Source organism: Podarcis gaigeae, assembly GCF_964106915.1.
Source record: "Podarcis gaigeae genome assembly, chromosome: 3".
Classification (NCBI taxonomy): domain Eukaryota; kingdom Metazoa; phylum Chordata; class Lepidosauria; order Squamata; family Lacertidae; genus Podarcis; species Podarcis gaigeae.
In genome coordinates, this window is record NC_139680.1 from 74,495,013 (window position 1) to 74,514,941 (window position 19,929).

At 42.5% G+C, this 19,929-nt stretch overlaps 1 protein-coding gene and 1 long non-coding RNA gene across 3 annotated transcripts in view; one reads left to right on the forward strand and one right to left on the reverse strand.

Annotated features, from left to right (window-relative positions):
* Window positions 1-3,489, reverse strand: part of LOC310841609 — an 8,401-nt gene extending 4,912 nt beyond the window's left edge. The window contains exons 1-2 of the long non-coding RNA XR_014562600.1: window positions 3,400-3,489; window positions 2,231-2,297 (exon numbers count right to left, since the gene is read on the reverse strand). This is a non-coding gene — a long non-coding RNA (uncharacterized lncRNA). The remainder of the gene's footprint in view (window positions 1-2,230; window positions 2,298-3,399) is intronic.
* On the forward strand, window positions 2,429-18,523 carry ABCB10 (ATP binding cassette subfamily B member 10). 2 transcript variants are annotated; one of them, XM_083732370.1, is made up of 13 exons: window positions 2,429-3,395; window positions 5,383-5,583; window positions 6,436-6,638; window positions 7,199-7,333; window positions 8,812-8,958; window positions 10,590-10,725; window positions 11,562-11,657; window positions 12,826-13,035; window positions 13,414-13,493; window positions 13,778-13,958; window positions 15,069-15,112; window positions 16,056-16,090; window positions 16,727-18,523. In XM_083732370.1, exons 1-13 carry the CDS (start codon window positions 3,026-3,028, stop codon window positions 16,986-16,988), a joined length of 2,100 nt encoding a protein of 699 aa, XP_083588496.1. In that variant the 5' UTR covers window positions 2,429-3,025; the 3' UTR covers window positions 16,989-18,523. The 2 variants fall into 2 exon arrangements, with proteins under 2 accessions (XP_083588496.1, XP_083588497.1); XM_083732371.1 differs by lacking the exon at window positions 2,429-3,395 and adding an exon at window positions 3,774-3,913.
* The last annotated feature ends 1,406 nt before the right edge of the window (window positions 18,524-19,929 follow it).

The window sequence follows — 19,929 nt, forward strand, 5'->3', positions numbered from 1 at the left end:
TTCTCCTTGGAGGGAACCCCATATATGCTCAGAAGACAAACAGCATACTGTATTGAAATAATTTACAGAGTCCAGAAAATATCCTTAAAACCATAGAAGGGAAAAGCTGCTAGAATTGTATTCAAAGATATATCTCAATTATAATAGACTAGTGGGGGATTTTTAATCAGTGGAGCCTAATCTAGTGCTTTCTTCCACAGGCCTTACTCTTTATTACTATGATATTGGCAATATTTCAGAAAGAAAAGGGAAATGTGCCAGATTTTTGGTTTGTCCCTTCCTGTCCAGATGCTTTGAATTAAGACCTCCCATTTCCAGCTTCAACAGGGTTGTGATTTCTTTATTTGAATTATCAGTTGGCTGCGTCTTACTCTTCCAAAGGGGGAAAGCACACTCAAAAATGCACTAACAAGGGGTAAAGGCTCTAAGAGCATTTCTGTTTCCTGATTCTAGTTGAATGAATTTTCCATGCATGGAATGAGAGTGGTGCAGGCATACAGAGGAACATATATAAAATTCATAGGAAACAGGCAGGATTAGAAGTACACCTTTGCTGCGGTGTTTTGAAATAATCATGCCTTCTGCCTCCCCCCACAAAAAATGGACAATGCTGCTTAACACTAGTATTTATCAGAAATAAATAATAGTGCATGCAAGGAATGCAATCTTTTTTTATTTTTATATAAAGTTAGGCTCTGTGGTTCTCTACTTCTCTTTGAAAATTAATTATTGTCCTCTCTACAATGAACCCAGTTTATACACTGGAAATCCTTTCTTATCCTAATAGCACTTGCTGGTAGAGATCAGAGAAGACAGGGAGTTTTAGAAAGGAGGGGCTAGCCTAAAACAGAGGCTGTATAAAATCTTCAAAATATGACAGCCCAGCTGTCTCGAACAGAGCGGCCATTTAGTTAGCATCCTGTTTCTAACAGTAACTAGACAGATGTTTCTGAAAAGTTCACAAAAGCAGGGCATGAAGGTTAACTTGAGCCTGCTGTATGCTTCTCTTTAATTACAATTTCCATCTTTTAAATTGCCTAGGGGCTGGCTGGAAGTGAGGAGTTGTACTGTAGTCCAAAACATCTGGAGGGGGCCAGGTTGGTGAAACCTGCCCAAGGCTTTAGGTTCAGAAGTGGGCCCAGATGCCCATTTCATACTTTGACAGGAGGCTCTTGTACTCTGAGGGCTGCAATCCTCTGCATACCTTGCTTCCCAATAAACATGGATAAAAATGGACTGTCAAAATGGCAATTAAAATTTCTGTGACTCGCCAGCCTTAAGTACTGAACTGAGGAAGAACTGAATAAGGGCCTGGATAAGAAGAGACTGAGCGGAGATACAGTAGCCATCTTCAAATATCTAAAGGGCTGTCTCATGGAAGATGGAGCAAGCTTGTTTTCTCCTGCTCTAGAGTTTAGGACCCGAACCAATGGATTCAGGTTACAAGAAAGGAGATTCTGACTAAACATCAGGAAGAATTTTATGACTGTAAGAGCTGTTTGACAGTGGAACCGACTCCCCCAGAAGGTGATACTCTCCTTCTTTGGAGGTGTTTAAGTAGGGGTTGGATGGTCATCTGCTGTGGATGCTTTAGTTGAGATTCCTTCATTGCAGGGTGTTAGACTACAAGGCCCTCAGGGTCCCTTCCAACTTTACAATTCTATGAATCTTCTGTATTGATCTGAATTAATCAGCCAGTTCTTAGGTTGCAGGCATCAGAACACTGAACAAGTTACATACAGTGGTACCTCGGTTCTTGAATGTCTCTGTTGACAAATGTTTCGTAACCCAAGCGCCGAAAACCCAGAAATAAATGCTTCTGTTTTTGAACTCGCCTTGGAAGTCAAACAGCTTCCGCTGCATGTTTTTCAATTTTCTTAGTTGAACAGAGGCTTCCGCATTGAGTTTTCAGTTCTTGAATGTTTTGGAACTCGAATGGTCTTCCGGAACAGATTACATTCGAGAACCAAGGTACCACTGTACCAAATAGAGATAACTTTATTTACCACATTTATATCTCGCTTTTTCTGCAAGGAATTCAAGGCAGCATACATGGATAAGCATGGTACTTATGCACCTGCTTGGTGTTTTCACAACAAACCTAGGGTAGGCTTAGTAGTAGTGGTTGGTCCAAGATCATCACCCAGTGAGCCATATGGCTGAGTTGAAGATCTGAGCCAAAATGACAGGACATTCCTAAAAAGGAACCTTACCTTAGACACAGACTTACCTGGAAGTTGTACACAGTGACTGGAAACTCCTTGGCTTTTACAACCCATATATGCTTACCGGGTTCACTGGAAAGTAGAGATAGGAACACAAAATACGTAATAAAAACAAGAAGAAAAAATAACAAACCAATAAACCCTCCCCTCCTCCCCAAATTAGGTGTGTGTAAAAAATAAATAAAAGTGCAGATCAGTTTTATTCCCTGGACTCTCTCACTCCCAAGTGTACATAGGCTTGCAGCGACAAGTCCAAAACCTGGTTTAGTGTAGTTCCGGGGAGAGCGGCACCCTGCACATGTTCCAATAAGCTTTTTTTTTTGGGGGGGGGGGAGTCACATAGCGTGTTTCAGGAACCTTAACTGAAAACCTGGCAGAGCGATAGGGTATTGTTGTTGTTTTTGTTTTCTCGTTTTCGTTATCAGCGTGGTGATCATGGGGCGCGGGAGGCGGGCTTCTCAGGGAGGCTCCCTGTCCTCCCGGCACAGGCTGCACTAGCAGCGGCCTCTACGCCCTGGTCCGGGCCGCGAGCGGTAGAGGGCGCCGCCGGACGCCACGATCGCTCGGGCGGGTCGCTTCTGCCGGCTGGGGATGGTCGGAGGCCGCCTCAGCTGAGAGCCTTATCAGCGCCCAGCAGAAGCAGGAGGGGCCGGGCTGGGCCCCGTTTAGGCGGGCCGCGCTCTATGGGGCAGCGCCGGCGGCGCAGCCTGTGAGGAGGCGCTGCTTTGCTCTCTCCCGAACCAAGGAAGCAGCAGCAGCAAGGAGCCGCCACCTCCGCGCGGCCACCGGCCATTTGCTCCATGGCAGGCTTGCTTCCCCGCCTCCCTTTGCTGCTGCTGTGGCGCCAGCAGCGGCGCCGGCGCCTGCACTGCTGGCCCTGGACTCCGGCTCCTCTCAGAGGCGCGGCGGCGGCCGGTGGCGGCGGCGGCGGGTGGGCCGCGTCGCCCTCGGCGGGCAGGTGGCGGGACGCTGCTGTTCCTTCGCTCGGCTCCCTGCGCTCGGCTCCCCGCTCCGCCGCGTCCTCGTGGGCGGCCTCGGCGGGGACCTCGCGGAAGAAGGCGGGCGACCCCTCGGGAGCCGCGCTGCCCCCGGCTGCCGGGCCCGCCGCCGAGGTCTCGGACGCCAAGAGGCTCCTGGCCTTGGCATATCCCGAGCGCTGGAGACTGACAGGTACCTCCTCCTCCTCTGCCGCCCCGGGAACGTCTTCCTGCTCGCCTCCCGGAGGGCTCTGGGGAGCCAAGGGCGCTCCGTGCTACTACCATGCCCTGCCAGGCTTCGTTGGCTTTTCTCTCTGTTTTCCCTTTTTTTCTCCCACTTCATTCGCCTCCACCCACTCAATGGCTGAGAGTTGAGAAAATGCTCCCCCCCCCCATGAGGTCGTTCTCTTCTACCCCCTGGTTGCACCTTTGCTCCACCCCACAAATGCCCACTATAAAGAACTGACTCTATGCAGCTTTTTATCTCTCCCAAACGCCGGACTTCTGGAGCTTAATCTTTCTTTCCCCCACTCCACAGGTCCTACAGTTTTGTTCTCTTTCCCTTTCTGATACATCCACAAGGATGTGGTGGTAAATTTTGACGTGCAGGAGCACATTGTGACAGCCCCTCTAGCCATGCACCCAGGGAGAGTCCAGAAATGCAGGAAGCTGGGTCGATCCACTTCTATATTAGCTGGCCATCCTACAACAGTGAGCTGTCCTCATTCTCTTTCTTCCACCATGGCTGCATACGCATGATGCCTTTAGAGCGCATGCAAAGCACGGTCTGTTCCTCAAAGGTTCCAGATGGTGTAGTTTGGGACGCTTTGCAAAGGGAGGCAGGGAATTCTGTGAGGGGTAAACTACAGTGCTCAGTATTCCTTGAGGGAAAGAATGTGTTCTGAAGATGCTTTAAAAGTATAGCGTGCCATGGGATGAACATCTGAATACTGCATTACTTTTAGTGGAACATACTTCTGTGTGTCCATATTCTGTTCCAAGTGGTGATGCAAAAGTGCATGCTACAAAAATTGGATCAATGCAGAAGTTTTGCCATGCATTACAAGTGGGCAATGTACTCTGCAATATGCTGTAGAAAGGCAGAGAATGTCGGCCCTGTTGTCTAGGCAGCGACATTGTATTGCCTCTCCCCACCTTCAGTGTGAGCAGCACTGGATTTAGGGTGGTGCGGGCAGTTCCCCAGCACAGGGTGCCAAGCCGAGGGGGAACAACAACAACAACAACAACAACAACCTATATTTATACGGGTACCTACTCAAAGCTAGGGGACACGAGTGGCGCTGTGGGTTAAACCACAGAGCCTAGGACTTGCTGATCAGAAGGTCCCCGTGATGGGGTGAGCTCCTGTTGCTCGGTCCCTGCTCCTGCCAACCTAGCAGTTCGAAAGCACGTCAAAGTGCAAGTAGATAAATAGGTACCGCTCCGGCGGGAAGGTAAACGGCGTTTCCGTGTGCCGCTCTGGTTCGCCAGAAGTGGCTTAGTCATGCTGGCCACATGACCTGGAAGCTGTACGCCGGCTCCCTTGGCCAATAAAGCAATATGAGCGCCATAACCCCCAAGTCAGTCACGACTGGACCTAATGGCCAGGGGTCCCTTTACCTTTACTCAAAGCTGAGGGGGCGCAAAATGTCCTTTCTCAGGGTGCCATATTACCAAAGTCTGGCCATGAGTGTCAGTGCAACATAATACTGTGTAGCCTGAGTGATTATATCATGCAGTGACATGTTGTTACATGTTATCCTGGATTGGCTATGGTCCATCAGGGTTAACTATGAGGAAACCCTTTCAAAGGACACTTTATCTTAATTTATATCTGCTATACAGATTCCCTTTAAATTAGGCACTGTGAAATGCACCTGATGTTAAGCTGATGTCTCATATAAGTATTTCACAAAGTATCCATGTTTATTGTGGACAGAATGCTTCTGAGTACCAGTTTCTGGAAACTCCAGGAGATGGGAGGGCTCTTGTGCTCAGGTTTCCCACAGGCATTTGGTTGGCTACTGTGAGGACAGGATGCTAGATTAGATGAGCAGTTGGTCTGAATTCTCCAGTTAGACTGCTAAAATATAAGAAGCTGAAGTATTTTATAAAATGTTAATTTTATCATCCTTGCATCATTTTTTCCCATTTATTAAACAGCTTATATTTTCCCCTAGCTGCTGTTGGCTTTCTGACAGTTTCCAGTGTCATCACAATGTCTGCCCCTTTTTTCTTGGGGAAAGTAATTGATGTCATCTACACAAATCCCACTGGTGAACTTGCTGACAACCTAACCAACCTCTGTGCCTTGCTGAGTGGAATATTTTTATGTGGTGCTGCTGCCAATGCAATCCGTGTCTACCTCATGCAGATTGCAGGTAATGAGAATGAATACCTAAAATGATCTTCTGGTAAATGGAACAAGTGGCTGAAAGAAGCTCCAGAATAATAGTTGCATATTTAAAAGCCAATCGTTAGGGATGGTGGGAGTTGTAAGCCAGAAACATTTGGAGGGACACAGATTCCCCACCCTTTGGTCTCTGGGTTCTTTTCCTATTATACAAACTGAAAATGTATATGCTCCAGGGTATGAAAACAGCTGTTGGACAGCATCCAGTCTGGAAACCTGCTATCCTCCACTGGAAGAGGTTAGGAACAGTCAGAGGTCTCTCTCCCCTGGGTTCATCCAAGCCAGCCCAAAGGATTGGCAGTTTGGAAGCAGCCAATGTAAGGCCCCCAAACAGGGCATTGTAGGGTGGAAGCAGAGCAGGGCCATTGATGGATCCACGGTCTTTCTGTTGGTGCCAATAAAGGTTTTGCCCAACCCAACTACAGTATAGGTTTTGGAGATTTCAGTAGAACTGCCTTTGCTTTTCACAATGTACAGTACTCTGAAATGCACAATTAAATTTCTTTAGAACATTGTAATAGTATGAATTGCCTTTCCCTGCCTAAATATAAGCTTCTTTTCCTAAGTTATGCAAAAACTACTTCATCTTCTAATTGAATATTAATTTTTGATCCAAATATTTAACAATAGCAAACAATACAACCCATAACCTCCCTTCTCCCTATATGCACACACACAAGCACACGAATCCGTCCAAGCACATTTTCTCCTCATTATACAAGATCTGCTGCAAAATGACTTGCAATTAGTGAAGTTGCTAATTCGTTTTTTTATATGTGAAATCTTTTCAGTAAATTGTCATACTTCTTGACCCTCCTAGGACAAAGAATTGTGAAACGGCTGAGAGCAACAATGTTTTCCTCTCTCTTGAAACAAGAAGTAGCTTTTTTTGACAAAACCAGAACTGGAGAGCTGATTAATCGCTTATCTTCAGACACTGCACTCTTGGGTCGTTCAGTCACCGAAAACCTTTCTGATGGGCTAAGAGCTGGCGCTCAGGCTTCAGTTGCAGTTGGGATGATGGTATGTGCCTCTTGTTTCTTTCTCTGTCTCTCTGTTTATTTCTCTGTCTCTCTCTGTGTGTGTATTCTGCCGGCTCAGTGTGTTTAGGATGAGGTTGCAAAGATCAGGAGTCCACCTGTGAAGCTGTTTTGTTTGATACAGGACACATACACTGTACTAAGAATGCCTTTAAATATATCTGGTGATATTTTTTGTTTGTTTGTTAGGTAATTCTACCTTCTATTGTGACTTGTGATGCAAATGGATCATGCAACTTGGGTGGGGTTTGAGTCATTTGCCTGTAGTGAGTGATAACAGTTCAGTACGGCTCCAAATGTATCCCTAAACAGCAGGGATTGAAATATTTCCCTTCAGTTGTTCCCCATCTTGCTTGTGAATAATCTATATTTCTTTTTGGAGTGGACAGAATTCATCTGTTGCTGTAGTAGAGTGCAGTGAAATGGGGGGAGCAAAATGTTAAAAGGAAATCTCATCGTGTTAACATGTCTTTAATTTATAGATCTAGCAGTCTATTTAATTGTACTAAAATATTGATTCAAGGTTACTTCTTTTCCTTCTAGTTTTTTGTGTCTCCCAAACTTGCCACATTTGTTCTGAGTGTCGTGCCACCTCTGGCTTTTGTGGCTGTTATTTACGGAAGATATTTACGAAAACTGACTAGAATGACACAGGATTCCCTTGCAGAATCAACACAGGTCAGTTACGACATGTTAAAATAAAAATACTGAAAGTCAGTGTTGAGGTTATATCACTCTGAACTTTGCCATTATTCAGCCATTTCCCACTCGTTCTCAGCTGTCTCCTGATAAAGGTTCAGTTAAGGAAAATGAGGTAACATCAGGCATGGATTGTGGAAGATGAAGCAACAGGGATGTTGCAAGCTTTCTATTCCCCTTTTCAACTGAGAGTGAAGTCCTTTTTTCTTATTATGGTATACAACAGTTTTCTATGTAACTTTTCTTTGTGGGTGTCATGGTAGGGTTTCTGTATACCGTGGTGCCCCACAAGACGAAAAACTCGCTAGACGAAAGAGTTTTCCGTTTTTGAGGTGCTTCGCAACACGAATTTCCCTATGGGCTTGCTTCGCAAGACGAAAACGTCTTGCGAGTTCTTGCGAGTTTTTTCCCTCCCCCCCTTTTTCTAAGCTGCTAATAGCCGCTAATAGCGCTAATCCGCTAATGGCCGTGCTTCGCAAGACGAAAAAACCGCTAGACGAAGAGACTCGCGGAATTCGTCTTGCGAGGCACCACTGTATTGTCTCTTAACAACAAGGTTAAGCAAATGAAGGCCTGCATCAACATTTTGTGTGGCTGGATCTGCACTGAGCTTGTGTTGTTGGCCTGTTTCAGATGCCATGTTAAACTATAGTTGAAAATAAAGGATGGCTTAATAAAAACAAGCAGCATGCTGGTAAATACTGCTCAGTAGTGCCTGCTTGGCTCATTTGACACCTATACTTGTGGCTTGTTTGGGGAGAAACTTATCAGTGCTGGTTCACACATAATGCAAAACCAGCCTCTGGTTTGCTTCCCTTGTGGGATGGCAAAGCCAGAAGCAGGGGAGGAGCAAAGCAGACACTATTGAGCAGGGGGCAGTAGCTCACTACTTGTTCTTGTTAACCTATTTTAAACTATAGCTTAATATGAACTAGGCCAATGTATAGCTGCCCTCTGTGGCCTGTGCTACAGTGCTTTTTCCCAAGCCCCATATGGTACTGGGGCTTAGCCTTAGATCATGTTCCAGCTCCCTTTTACACAGGAACACAAAGGAGCAAAAGTTCAGGTATGTCTTTTTTAAACCATGGTATCACATGCTAAATGCTTCTGGCATATGTCTAGTACCTTAGTCTAGTACTTAAAAGCAATTAAAGCAATGGTTCCCAACCTTTTTTTGGCCATGCCCCACCTAAGCATCTCTAAAATCCTGGTGGACACCCCCCCCCGACATATAATTCTTATTATTCAAAAAGTGAATTTCTATTCATGTGGAGGAAGTCTAAAAGGCCATTCACTGTTAATAACTCATTACTGCCCTGTGGGGCATGTAGCTCATGTTGGGAACCACGGAATTAGAGGGATCACATTTACTATTATTTTGGTTGGGGGCACATGAAATTCAAGCCTCCTGGATTATATATTTTAAATGCTCTATATATTTTAAATGTTAACTGCAGTTAGCAGAAGAACGGATTGGAAATTTGAGAACAGTTCGAGCTTTTGGGCAAGAATTGAAAGAAATGGAGAAATACAGGAGCAAAGTTGACCATGTGTTACAGTTAGCCAAAAAGGAAGCGTTAGCTCGAGCAGGATTCTTTGGAGCAGTAAGTATATGAAGAAGGTGAGGAATCCACAATGTTTCTGTAATGTCTCTGGGTTTCTCTTGAGTATTTACACTGCTACTTTGATATAATGGGACGCAGGTGGCGCTGTGGGTTAAAGCCTCAGCGCCTAGGACTTGCCGATCGAAAGGTCGGCGGTTCGAATCCCTGCGGCGGGGTGCGCTCCCGCTGCTCGGTCCCAGCGCCTGCCAACCTAGCAGTTCGAAAGCACCTCCAGGTGCAAGTAGATAAATAGGGACCGCTTACCAGCGGGAAGGTAAACGGCGTTTCCGTGTGCGGCTCTGGCTCGCCAGAGCAGCGATGTCACGCTGGCCACGTGACCCGGAAGTGTCTCCGGACAGCGCTGGCCCCTGGCCTCTTGAGTGAGATGGGCGCACAACCCCAGAGTCTGGCAAGACTGGCCCGTACGGGCAGGGGTACCTTTACCTTTACCTACTTTGATATAGGCACCTTCATTCTCAGATTTTCCATCTGTAAATAGCGTATCACAACACCCATACAGAAAATTATTTGCACGTGTAGCTGGGAGTCGCACCTCAGCCCATGTGTCACTTTTTTGTTTTGTTCTGTTCTGTTTACAGAAGCTTTCCTTGTTAGCATTAACTGTGACCAAGGCACTTTTTGGAGACCTCTGCCACTAGCTGCTCTAGAGAATTTCCAATCTACCCTGATTTTAATAGGAACCGGGGGGGGGGGGGGGAGGGAGTGGATATCAGAGCTCATTCAGTAGAAATTCAGGATATATGCTGCATGAATATGGCAGCATTTCCCCTTTAAACTACCTTTCTGCCTGTCGTGAGCTTCCTTGTTCGTGTAATGTAAACAGGGACTACAGATATACAGTATTTCCTAAGAAAATTGGTTGAAGACATTTACATGGGTTATGTTTTCCTATCTGATAAGAGAAGACGTAGTCCCAGGGTGGGTAGAGCAGGCAATGGATTGGATCATAAGTAGTTGCCTTGTGAGTCAGACAATTGGTCCATCTAACTCTGTGCTTCCTGCACTGACTGGCAGCAGCTCTCCAGGATTTCAGGCAGGAGCTTTTTTGAGGCTTGTCAGGAGACATGTTGGACCTTCTCTGTGCAAGGTAAATGCTCTGCCACTGATCTGTGGTCCTTATCACCAAACTCTTCCTGCAACAAGTCCAGACAATCTCAAGAAGAATAGACATAGCACTGCAGCGGGGGGAAACAGGGAATCCTTTGCATAAGTGGAAGTGCCTTCTGGGAGCGCAGGGGCTCCTTTGGCTCAAAGTTAATATTTATTTGGCTTTCTTTGGAGACCTTCTGAAAAGTTTGGAAGTACTGAAGATAATAGTTGCAGTCCTAAAGATGCACTCCAAACGGAATAGACTTCATGTACTGAATGCTGTACTGAATGTTGTGTGTCCAGTTGATTCTCTTAGAAGAATGTGATGAAAGAATTTATGTCTTCACTTTTTTTAATTTTGGCAATATGGGTACTGAAGATGCTCCCCCCCCCCCCAAAATACAGTAAATGACTTTATTTTAAGATTTTAGATATATGTTCTCAAACATGAGAGAATTTTAGAAGATGCTGCTATGAAGGTTTGGATTATCTTGGAAGATACGTTACTTTTTCTTTTTCAGACTGGGCTATCTGGGAATTTGATTGTGCTCTCTGTTCTGTACAAAGGAGGATTACTGATGGGCAGTGCCCACATGACAATTGGTGAACTGTCTTCTTTCTTAATGTATGCCTTCTGGGTTGGCATAAGCATTGGAGGTATGGATCATAAAATATATGCTTAAAAATAATAAGTTAGAAATATTATAGGCAAGCTTCAGTTTAGAAGTAGAGACATGATAAGTGTTTATAAAATCATTCATGGTGTTAAGGAAGTGGGTAAAGAATAGTGTTTATCCCTCACCATACCAGGACTTGGGGTTATCCAGTGGAACTTATTGGCAGGAAATTCAAGAAAGACAAAGGAAAGCACTTATTTCCATAACACACAAGTAATTTATGGAATTTTGCTGCCACAAAACATGGTGATGGCCACCAGTTGAGACAAATCCATGGAGAATGTGTCTGTCAAGGACTACTAGTCATATTAACTATATGCAACCTCCATGATCAGACAGAGTATGTTACGAAACACCAACTGTTGGGGAATAGCAAGAATTGCTCTCATGTCCTGCTAGATGGACGCTCGGCCTGATCCAGCAGGGTGATTCTTTTGAAAAGTCCTTTAAAGTATTCTTTAAAGTATACTTTACTTAAAAGGAAAAAATAGTTTTCCAGTGCTGGTGTACCATATTCAAAAGACAGGGAAAGGCAGTGCCCTCGCAGAATGACTGCTCTCTGCCAAAAACACCCTAGTCTTAAGATTTCAATTTTATTTAAGTGTACTGTACATGCTAGCTATTTAAAATCTCCTGTTTAGAAGCAGGTTGGCAGAGTTTATTCTGTCAAACATGCAAAACTTGTTTTTCAGGCTGAGCAGCCATGAAGCAGTTAGAATAAGGATTTAGGCATGGAGGTTATGCCACTCTATTTCAAGACAAACTACCTGTCCTACATGTTCCTGTTTGTACATAACAATACTTTTTCTTGTTTAGGTTTAAGCTCTTTCTATTCTGAGCTTATGAAAGGATTAGGTGCAGGAGGGCGTCTGTGGGAACTTATGGATCGAAAGCCACAACTTCCTTTTAATGGTAGGTTCTCTGTTTCATAAATGTTTAAGCTGTGGTGTGAGCTCTCTAACCCGGAACACCATCTTACAGCTGAAGTTCCCATCAGGACTGGATTTCAGGCATATATATAGATGACCTGCGGGTCTCTTGCAACTCTATAATTCTGTGACTTGCCCAGGGATGTTGCTGATTACCTCTAGCCTGACTCTGTATGCTCCTTTTTCCCTTGGTGTGTTTGTTCCATTTAGTGGGGGACTGAAATTCCCTCCACATTTTTTCAGAGCTATTTGAACCCCACCTCTTAAAAAAGGGTGGGTTTTCAGTTGCTTTCAGAGAGAGGCAAGAGCAATTCCTGCAAATGTATTAATATGTGTGAGTTTTCCTTACTCTAAGACAAGGTGTCTGTGGTTTGTCTTCTGTGTTTCACACTTTTAAAAAAAGCCTTACTGGCTTCTGACTGCAGCCTGCAAAACCCCTAAATTTTCTAGCCATGTTTTCTCTTCCTGCCTGTGCCACATCCCCATAGAAATGTGTTTCCATAGGGATCTGGCACAGATGGGAAGAGGATATACTATAGGAAAACATGCAAAAGTCTTGCCAACTGTGATCAGTGAGACCCTTTTCAAAAAGGTAAAAAAACAGGAAATCCTTAGCTATGTTGTGTTTATAGTAAGGAAAGCCACCCACACACAAAATTTGAAGGCATTTTCCCCACCCATGCCTTATGTGTATATTGTCTCTCATCCCTCCAAATATATGAGAAGAATGAACAGCTCTTCTGTTCCTGTTGTGTGACCCATTCTCTGTCTTTGGTGCTGCTATTGGTGCTGCTATTCCCTTGGGAGAAAGTGGGAATAACTACCTAGTCCAGCTAGGCCATAAGCAGAATAAGCCACTGGGGATTTTCAGAATGTGCAAATGCTAAGGTACTTAATTCCCAGAAAGAACACAGCTAAGGCTCATGCCCAATTCCTCTGATCAGACTGGTCCAGGTTGCCTTATAGATAACATTTAAAAATGAGCAAATCTGTAGAACTCTAAGAAGAATCACCTGTGCCCCTTATTTTGATTTTTTTGATGGCGCGACTGAATGTAATGCACATAGCTGCATCTTACTTGGACAAATTTTGGGTTTCTCTTCTGTCATAAATGTGTTTATATTGCTGCAATTTTTTAAATTTTTTTTTAGAGGGAATGGTATTAAACCAGGATGCTTTCAAAGGTGCTCTGGAGTTCAGAAATATCCAGTTTGCATATCCAGCTCGTCCAGAAGCATTGGTTTTTCAGGACTTTACCCTTAGCATCCCATCGGGCTCTGTGATGGCATTGGTCGGCCCAAGTGGCTCTGGCAAATCGACTGTTGTCTCTCTCCTGCTAAGGCTTTATGATCCAATCTCAGGTAAGAATGAGGGTGTACTAGGTCAGCAATTGTGTTGGATGCAGTTTTGCATTCAGAATACAATGTACAGAGTTTGCTTTGCTTCAGCAAGGTGGCGGTCTCCTGGGTCTTCAGACTATTACAAATTATTAAGATCCAGAGCAACCTTATCCAAGACTTCCAAAGCATAAGCAAATAAATGTGATTTTAGTAGGTGACAGGAAGAGACAGTTCCAGTCAGGATACAATTGCCAAGAAGACCATGCATACAGTAATCTCTGTGGCACTTCACTTCTGTGGCACTTAAGCATTCTCTCTGCTATTATTTCTCATTCTCCTGAGCCTCCTATTTCTCCCTCTGTTCCTAGAATATTATCTAACAACCATCTCTTGTTCAAGGAAGCATCACTGTCGATGGTGTTGATGTTCGTCAGTTAAATCCACTCTGGTTCAGGAATAGAATCGGAACAGTAAGTCAGGTAAGAAGAGAAGCAGTGATTCTTTGTATATTTTATCTTAATTGTTGCACTCCTTGTGAAAGGTAGGTTCTTGTTGCAATGCTCCATTTTAAGCTCTGGACAAAAGTTTGAGAACACTTCCTTCTATATTCCTATGGAATATAGGAATACGTCCTTCTATATTCCTATAGAGGGAATAGATGCACTGCTGTACAAAATGTTTAACCACTGCAATTGGTAGCAAATATTAAGACTTCGGATATTAAAAAAAATCTCATATAATAATGTTGTATTTTACACGTTAGGAACCAGTTCTTTTCTCATGCTCTATTGCTGAAAACATTGCCTATGGTGCAGAGGACCCTTCTACAGTAACTACTGAAGAAATTGAGAGAGTTGCTGAGATAGCAAATGCTGCTAGTTTTATCCAAAACTTTCCAAATGGATTCCACACTTTAGTGGGGGAGAAAGGTGTTCTTCTTTCAGGTATGACTTCAAACTTTTCAAAATGCATTGTGTAATATATGTGCTTTTAAAATATAATTTTAATTTTGTTAATATCCCAGGGAGGAGCAAAAAGGCCATGATCTCCTCTCCATGGGTCCACACGCTTACACATTTGCACTGACTGATAATTTGGCTTAGCATGACAAACCAGGCCACTGTCTGTACTTTACGCATTCTATTTCTCTCTGACCTGACTGTTTACAAATCTCCCTTTATCCAACCTGCAACTTAGAATAGCACTATATTATAAACAAAGAAATAAATTATTATTATAGCAGGATAGCTTAGCTGGTTAGAGCATAGTGCTGATAATGCCAAGGTTGCAGGTTCACTCCCCTTAAAGGACAGCTGTATATTCCTGCAATGCAGGGGGTTGGACTAGATGATCCTCAGGGTCCCTTCCAACTCTGTGATTCTACGATTCACTTACATTAAATGATGAAGTGAACCCTAGTCCCCAAAACTTAGGCTTTTATAAATTTGTTAATCTCTAAGGCAATGATGGCCAAACTTGGCCCTCCAGCTGTTTTGGAACTACAACTCCCATCATCCCTAGCTAACAGGACCAGTGGTTAGGGATGATGGGAATTGTAGTCCCCAAACAGCTGGAGGGCCAAGTTTGGCCACCACTGCTCTAAGGCATGGGTAGGCAACCTAAGGCCCGAGAGCCGGATCTGGCCCAATCACCTTCTAAATCCGGCCCGGGGATGGTCCGGGAATCAGCGTGTTTTTACATGAGTAGAATGTGTGCTTTTATTTAAAATGCATCTCTGGGTTATTTGTGGGGCATAGGAATTCGTTCATTCCCCCCCTTCAAAATAGTCTGACCCCCAAACACACACACAAGGTCTGAGGGACAGTGGACCTACCCCCTGCTAAAAAAGTTTGCTGACCCCTGCTCTAAGGTGTCACAAGACTGTTGTTTTTGCTGCAACTCCCTCATACAGCTACTCCACTGGAAAGCTTTAAAATGTAGGTCTTCTTGCAGAATTAGTGGAGAGCAATTAATCCTCCTGCGTTTAACTAAGAATTTTCATAAAGCGAAAAAAACAGAAAAAACATATATTTTAATGTTACATTTTTTAACAGGTGGGCAGAAGCAACGGATTGCAATTGCTCGAGCTCTTCTCAAGGTAAGACAGAAACCAATTGGCTTTTCTCATATCCATATCTTGAAAGAAGAACAAGCGAAAACATATGTGTCAAATAGACTTTTCTTAACTGAGGTAGTAGGAATAGGAAATGTGTTACAGTTGTGGAATTATATGATGCTCACTATAGAGTCAAATTGTCCGGTGCTACTTTTCCATCTGAAACCTGTTCTACAGGTTTGTCTGGAATAGATTGCTCTTCCAGGAGCAACATTTTTGCTCTGGGAAGGTAGTAATTTTGATTAAGGTGTCAAAGGTGTAGTACCTTTGCTTAGCACTTTAAGAGGGTTAGCTTGCAGGTTACTTTAGAATAATGTAAAATGCCTTTCTGTTTGTTGGTAATAGCTCTTAATTTAGTTAGATACAAACTCCAGTCCCTACATAAAAATAAAAGTTTGAGAAAAGGACTTTTATAGCAGAATCTTTTTTTTCTAGTATGTGATAAAACATTTTTGTTGTTTTAGTACTGAGTACTAATACATTGCCATTTTTGCAATTGTGCTTTAGAGGAATCTTAATAATCTAGTGGTGCATATTAAAAGCTACCATGTTTACTCCTGTTCATCCTTATACGTAAATATGTATTGTTTATGTCAGCTCTCCAAGGAATTTCAAATTTTTGCATAGAATGACATTGGCATGCTGCTCTTCTGAATGTGTTTGCTTCTTCCATATATTCTTCATGTAATTGGAGTAGCAAACTTAGCTGCTTCATATCTATGCTTATGTAGCAATTCCACCAGAAACCAGTGATAAGTTCATTGTTAATAAAGGTGACCTCATAGTTGCTTTCCACTTGTATAGAGGAAGAGAGATCCGAGGTATTCTCCCTAATGTTCCAGTTATTTTTCCATTGTATGTACATTAACGCAACCTTCAACTAAAAAAACTGTCAAAGTAAAACCAAGTTCATTTTGTTCTGTAGAATCCAAAAATTCTTCTTCTTGATGAAGCAACAAGGTAAGTAAAACATTTCCCCCCAGAAGTGATCATTTCTTCTCTACTACTGACCTTTTAATACTTCTATACTACTCACCTTATGCCAGAGCAGGCCATGTATTTTTCCTCAAAGCAGTTTGGAAGGAACTATGACTTGATGTTTCCAACAGTTTCTGACCACATCTGTGGAATGCTTCAGCAAGTCCAGGCCAGGAGATCACAAAAATCAGCGCAAAATAAGCTGTGCTCATTTGTACAATGAGAGGAGCTGTCTTTCTTTCTGGGACACTTCCTTCTCTCCTACTGGGAAGCACCCATTCGGATGTGCTCCTTGCATTTTGAAACTTGATTAAAAATAAATTTGATTAAAAATGAACACATTTAATTAAATTTCAATAGGAACTGATCTGTCAAAAGGTGCTTTGTGTTGAAGACAAAATGGGTTAAGATTATCTTTTCCAATAAATAATGGAATATTATTTTGTCCACAGAATGTGGACTTTGTGAAATAACAATATTTTAAGTGTATTTGTGGCAGATTTTTAAATGAAATGAAAGCAAGCTGGTTAGACAACTAGTCTGTACTAAAGTAATAGCTCTCAGAGTGTAGTGGGGGAATATATCACATCTTTTTCCTTCAATCTATTCCTGAATTAGTGCTTTGGATGCTGAAAATGAATATCTTGTCCAAGAAGCACTAGATCGGCTCATGGAAGGGAGAACTGTCCTCATTATTGCTCATCGTTTGTCCACCATTCAGAATGCTAATTCTGTTGCAGTTCTTGACCAAGGTAGAATTATTGAGTGTGGAAAGCACGAAACACTGCTTGCAAACCCAGATGGACTTTTCAGCAAACTAATGAAGAAACAGTCTTTTATCCAGGCTCCTGAAAGTTTTGCATTAAATGTGAAATCCTGAAAGAAAAATATTTTTTAAAATTATGAAAGAGTATCGAAATGTATCACATTTCCAAGAATTTTAAATTATGTTTCAGTTTATGTACAATAAATGTTATATTTTTTCAGCGTGTTTCAAATATTTTAAAACTTGATTGTGCTAAACTTTTTATTCAGAACTACTAACTATATTCTGAAGATACCCAATACTGAGCTGTTTTCAAGTTGTAAATTCTTTGTATTTTGATTGATGACTATCATATGGATGTTCATTGCTTTTAAGTTACGGCAGCACACAGATTTTTCCATTGTTGGAAATTAAAACGACATTTAGTTCTGAATTTTTTTAAAGTTATGGGGTTGGAAACAGAGATCCATTCATTGAACAAAGTGGATCAGAGCAGAGGGAAAGTTTCACCAGTTCCCTGTTCCCACTATTGACCCTTGCATCCTCCAAATTTGTTCCAGGGAGTTGGAGAACCCCCTGGTACAGCATAAGATGTAGCACAGGAAGCTGAAGGGGGAATCATAGAAAAGCTGCTACTAGTTGGGCTGGAAGACAGAAACCTATGACAGAGATGGAGGAATTGTGGCTTTCCATATGTTGTTGGACTAAAATTCCTGTCATCCCTAGCCATTGGTCATCCTGGCTAGAACTGATAGGGGTCAAAAGCCCAGCAAAATGGGGAAGGCAGAAATTCCATCCTAACCTGTTCAAGTGTTGTTGGTGGTGTTTTTTTTTTTTTAGAATATTTGCCCTGACAGGATTTAGACATGTTCTTGAGTGTATCTAAAACTTTCACTCTTCCCAATTGAATAATATTTTTTTAATTAAATCCTGAGGCTAGTAACTGATTAGCCTCTGTCTTCAGTTCTGTCCTGATGCCAACAGGACATTGGATGACAATTTAAACTGCCTTTGTAATCTCTCCTCCACTTTAGGATTGCACTCTAAAAATCATTCTGTCACTTGCTTAAAAAGCAGAACAAGCCGCATTTAAAACCCAGTGTACATTATCTGTTCCAAAGTGCCCCACCCCCATAAAAAAAAACATTCAAAATAGTCCAGGGCAGGGAAGCATTCACCTGGCACCAAAAAAGTCCGGGGTGGGAAGAGTATTCACTTGGCCCAAAAGTATCTTAATGTAGGCTCATTTCATATAAGGCAGCTTCATTTGTTCATATGTTTATAAAGATATGTTTAAATCACACAGAATAAAACTGTATAAATAAATAAAACCAGTTTACTGTGCATGGGATTGCAGTCATAGCCACTTTACTATTACCCACCATCTATTATACTGAATCAAAACTGGAAATATGTCATGAAATATAACTTAGCAAACATGTTTATGCTTAGGTGTGTGTTAAATATTGGAAACTTTCATGAGGAAAACTATATTTACTCGGTTGTAAACCTTATTTAATTCCATGGGGCTTATTCCCAGGTAAATGGGATTAGGTTGCAGCCTTAGATTGTCAAAGTAAAGAGAACAAAATTAATAATACTATGCATTCTAAAAACTACAAAAAAATAAACAAAAGCATAGGAATTGACTTCTTTGACTTTTAACTGTATTTATTATTAAAATAGACAGGAGTGCCTGGCGTCCTCTGGTCCATGGGGTCACGAAGAGTCGGACACGACTAAACAACAACAACATTATTATTAAAATACTAGTAAACAGTCCTTTTTCTAACTTTGCAAATTTTATCACATTACATAAAACTATACATCACACACTGGTGAAACATAATTGAACTGTCAGTTAACTCACTTCTTGGTTTAGAACTTAATGCATTGCTGCATATTTCAACTTTTGAAAAGGAGCATTTTTAACAAAGCTTTAGTGTTATGTACTGAGTTGAATAGGATCCAAACTGCAGCAGTCTGATTGGTCCTAGAACAATAGGCTCCAAAAGGCAGCAGTCTGACTGGTCCTAGAACAATAGGATTCAGAATGCAGCAGTCTGATTGGTCCTAGAACAATGCAGCAGTATGATTGGTTAGCAGGAACCACCCAATCATGCTCCAGCTAGAAGTGAATCCACAACCTGATTGGCTTACAGTAGAATTCTGGAATTAGCCAATCATGTGCAGCCTATTGTGTAAATAATGTATATAAAGCAGATACTTTGAGGGGACATTCATTCATTCCTCCTCACCACTATGAGCTGAATAAAGAGCATGAAATCACTTTGCGACTCTGAGTATATTTCACTGGCGACGAAGGTGGGATCCCGCTGAGCTGACTGCCACACGTAGCACCGCAGCACCGCCACCTGCCGCACCGCTGCCTTGCACCGTGTATCCAGGCTTCAGCTCAGGAACTCAGAATGGCAACTGACAGGAGCTTCTCGCCGTTCAACCCAGCATCTGGAGACTGGGAAGCGTACGCCTCCCGTTTCCTCCTCCTTGACTCTGAGTATATTTCATTTAGTCTAATGTTAGAGCCTTTGACAAAGTTCTACGTAATACTGAAAGTGAATTCCACTGCAGCTTTGTAGAATAGCTTGTAAGTAAATGTATTTGGAACTGCTGCCTTTCTGATCAGCTACACAATATTTTAAAGCTTCTTCAAGATGAGAGATTTATTTATTCTTGTTAGAGCATTTCGTAACATACATCTGTAACGTGACAACAGGGAAGTTTTTCAATAATTTCTCATGGATTTAATGCTACAGGTTACCATGTTGCAATGCTTCTCTTTTAACTGCTGATAAGTGAGCTCTGTGTCCAGCTTTCATGCCAAATATTGTCCCCATTCTTACTGATACTACAGTAATGGTTTGCTTCTTTTTCATAGGAATTGTCTTGTTTGTTTCAAAAAATCTTATGGGAACCAAATTGTTGGTCTCACCTGAAAGGCGATTTAGATCATGGGTAGGCAAACTAAAGCCCAGGGGCTGGATCTGGCCCAATCGCCTTCTAAATCCGGCCCACAGACGGTCTGGGAATCAGC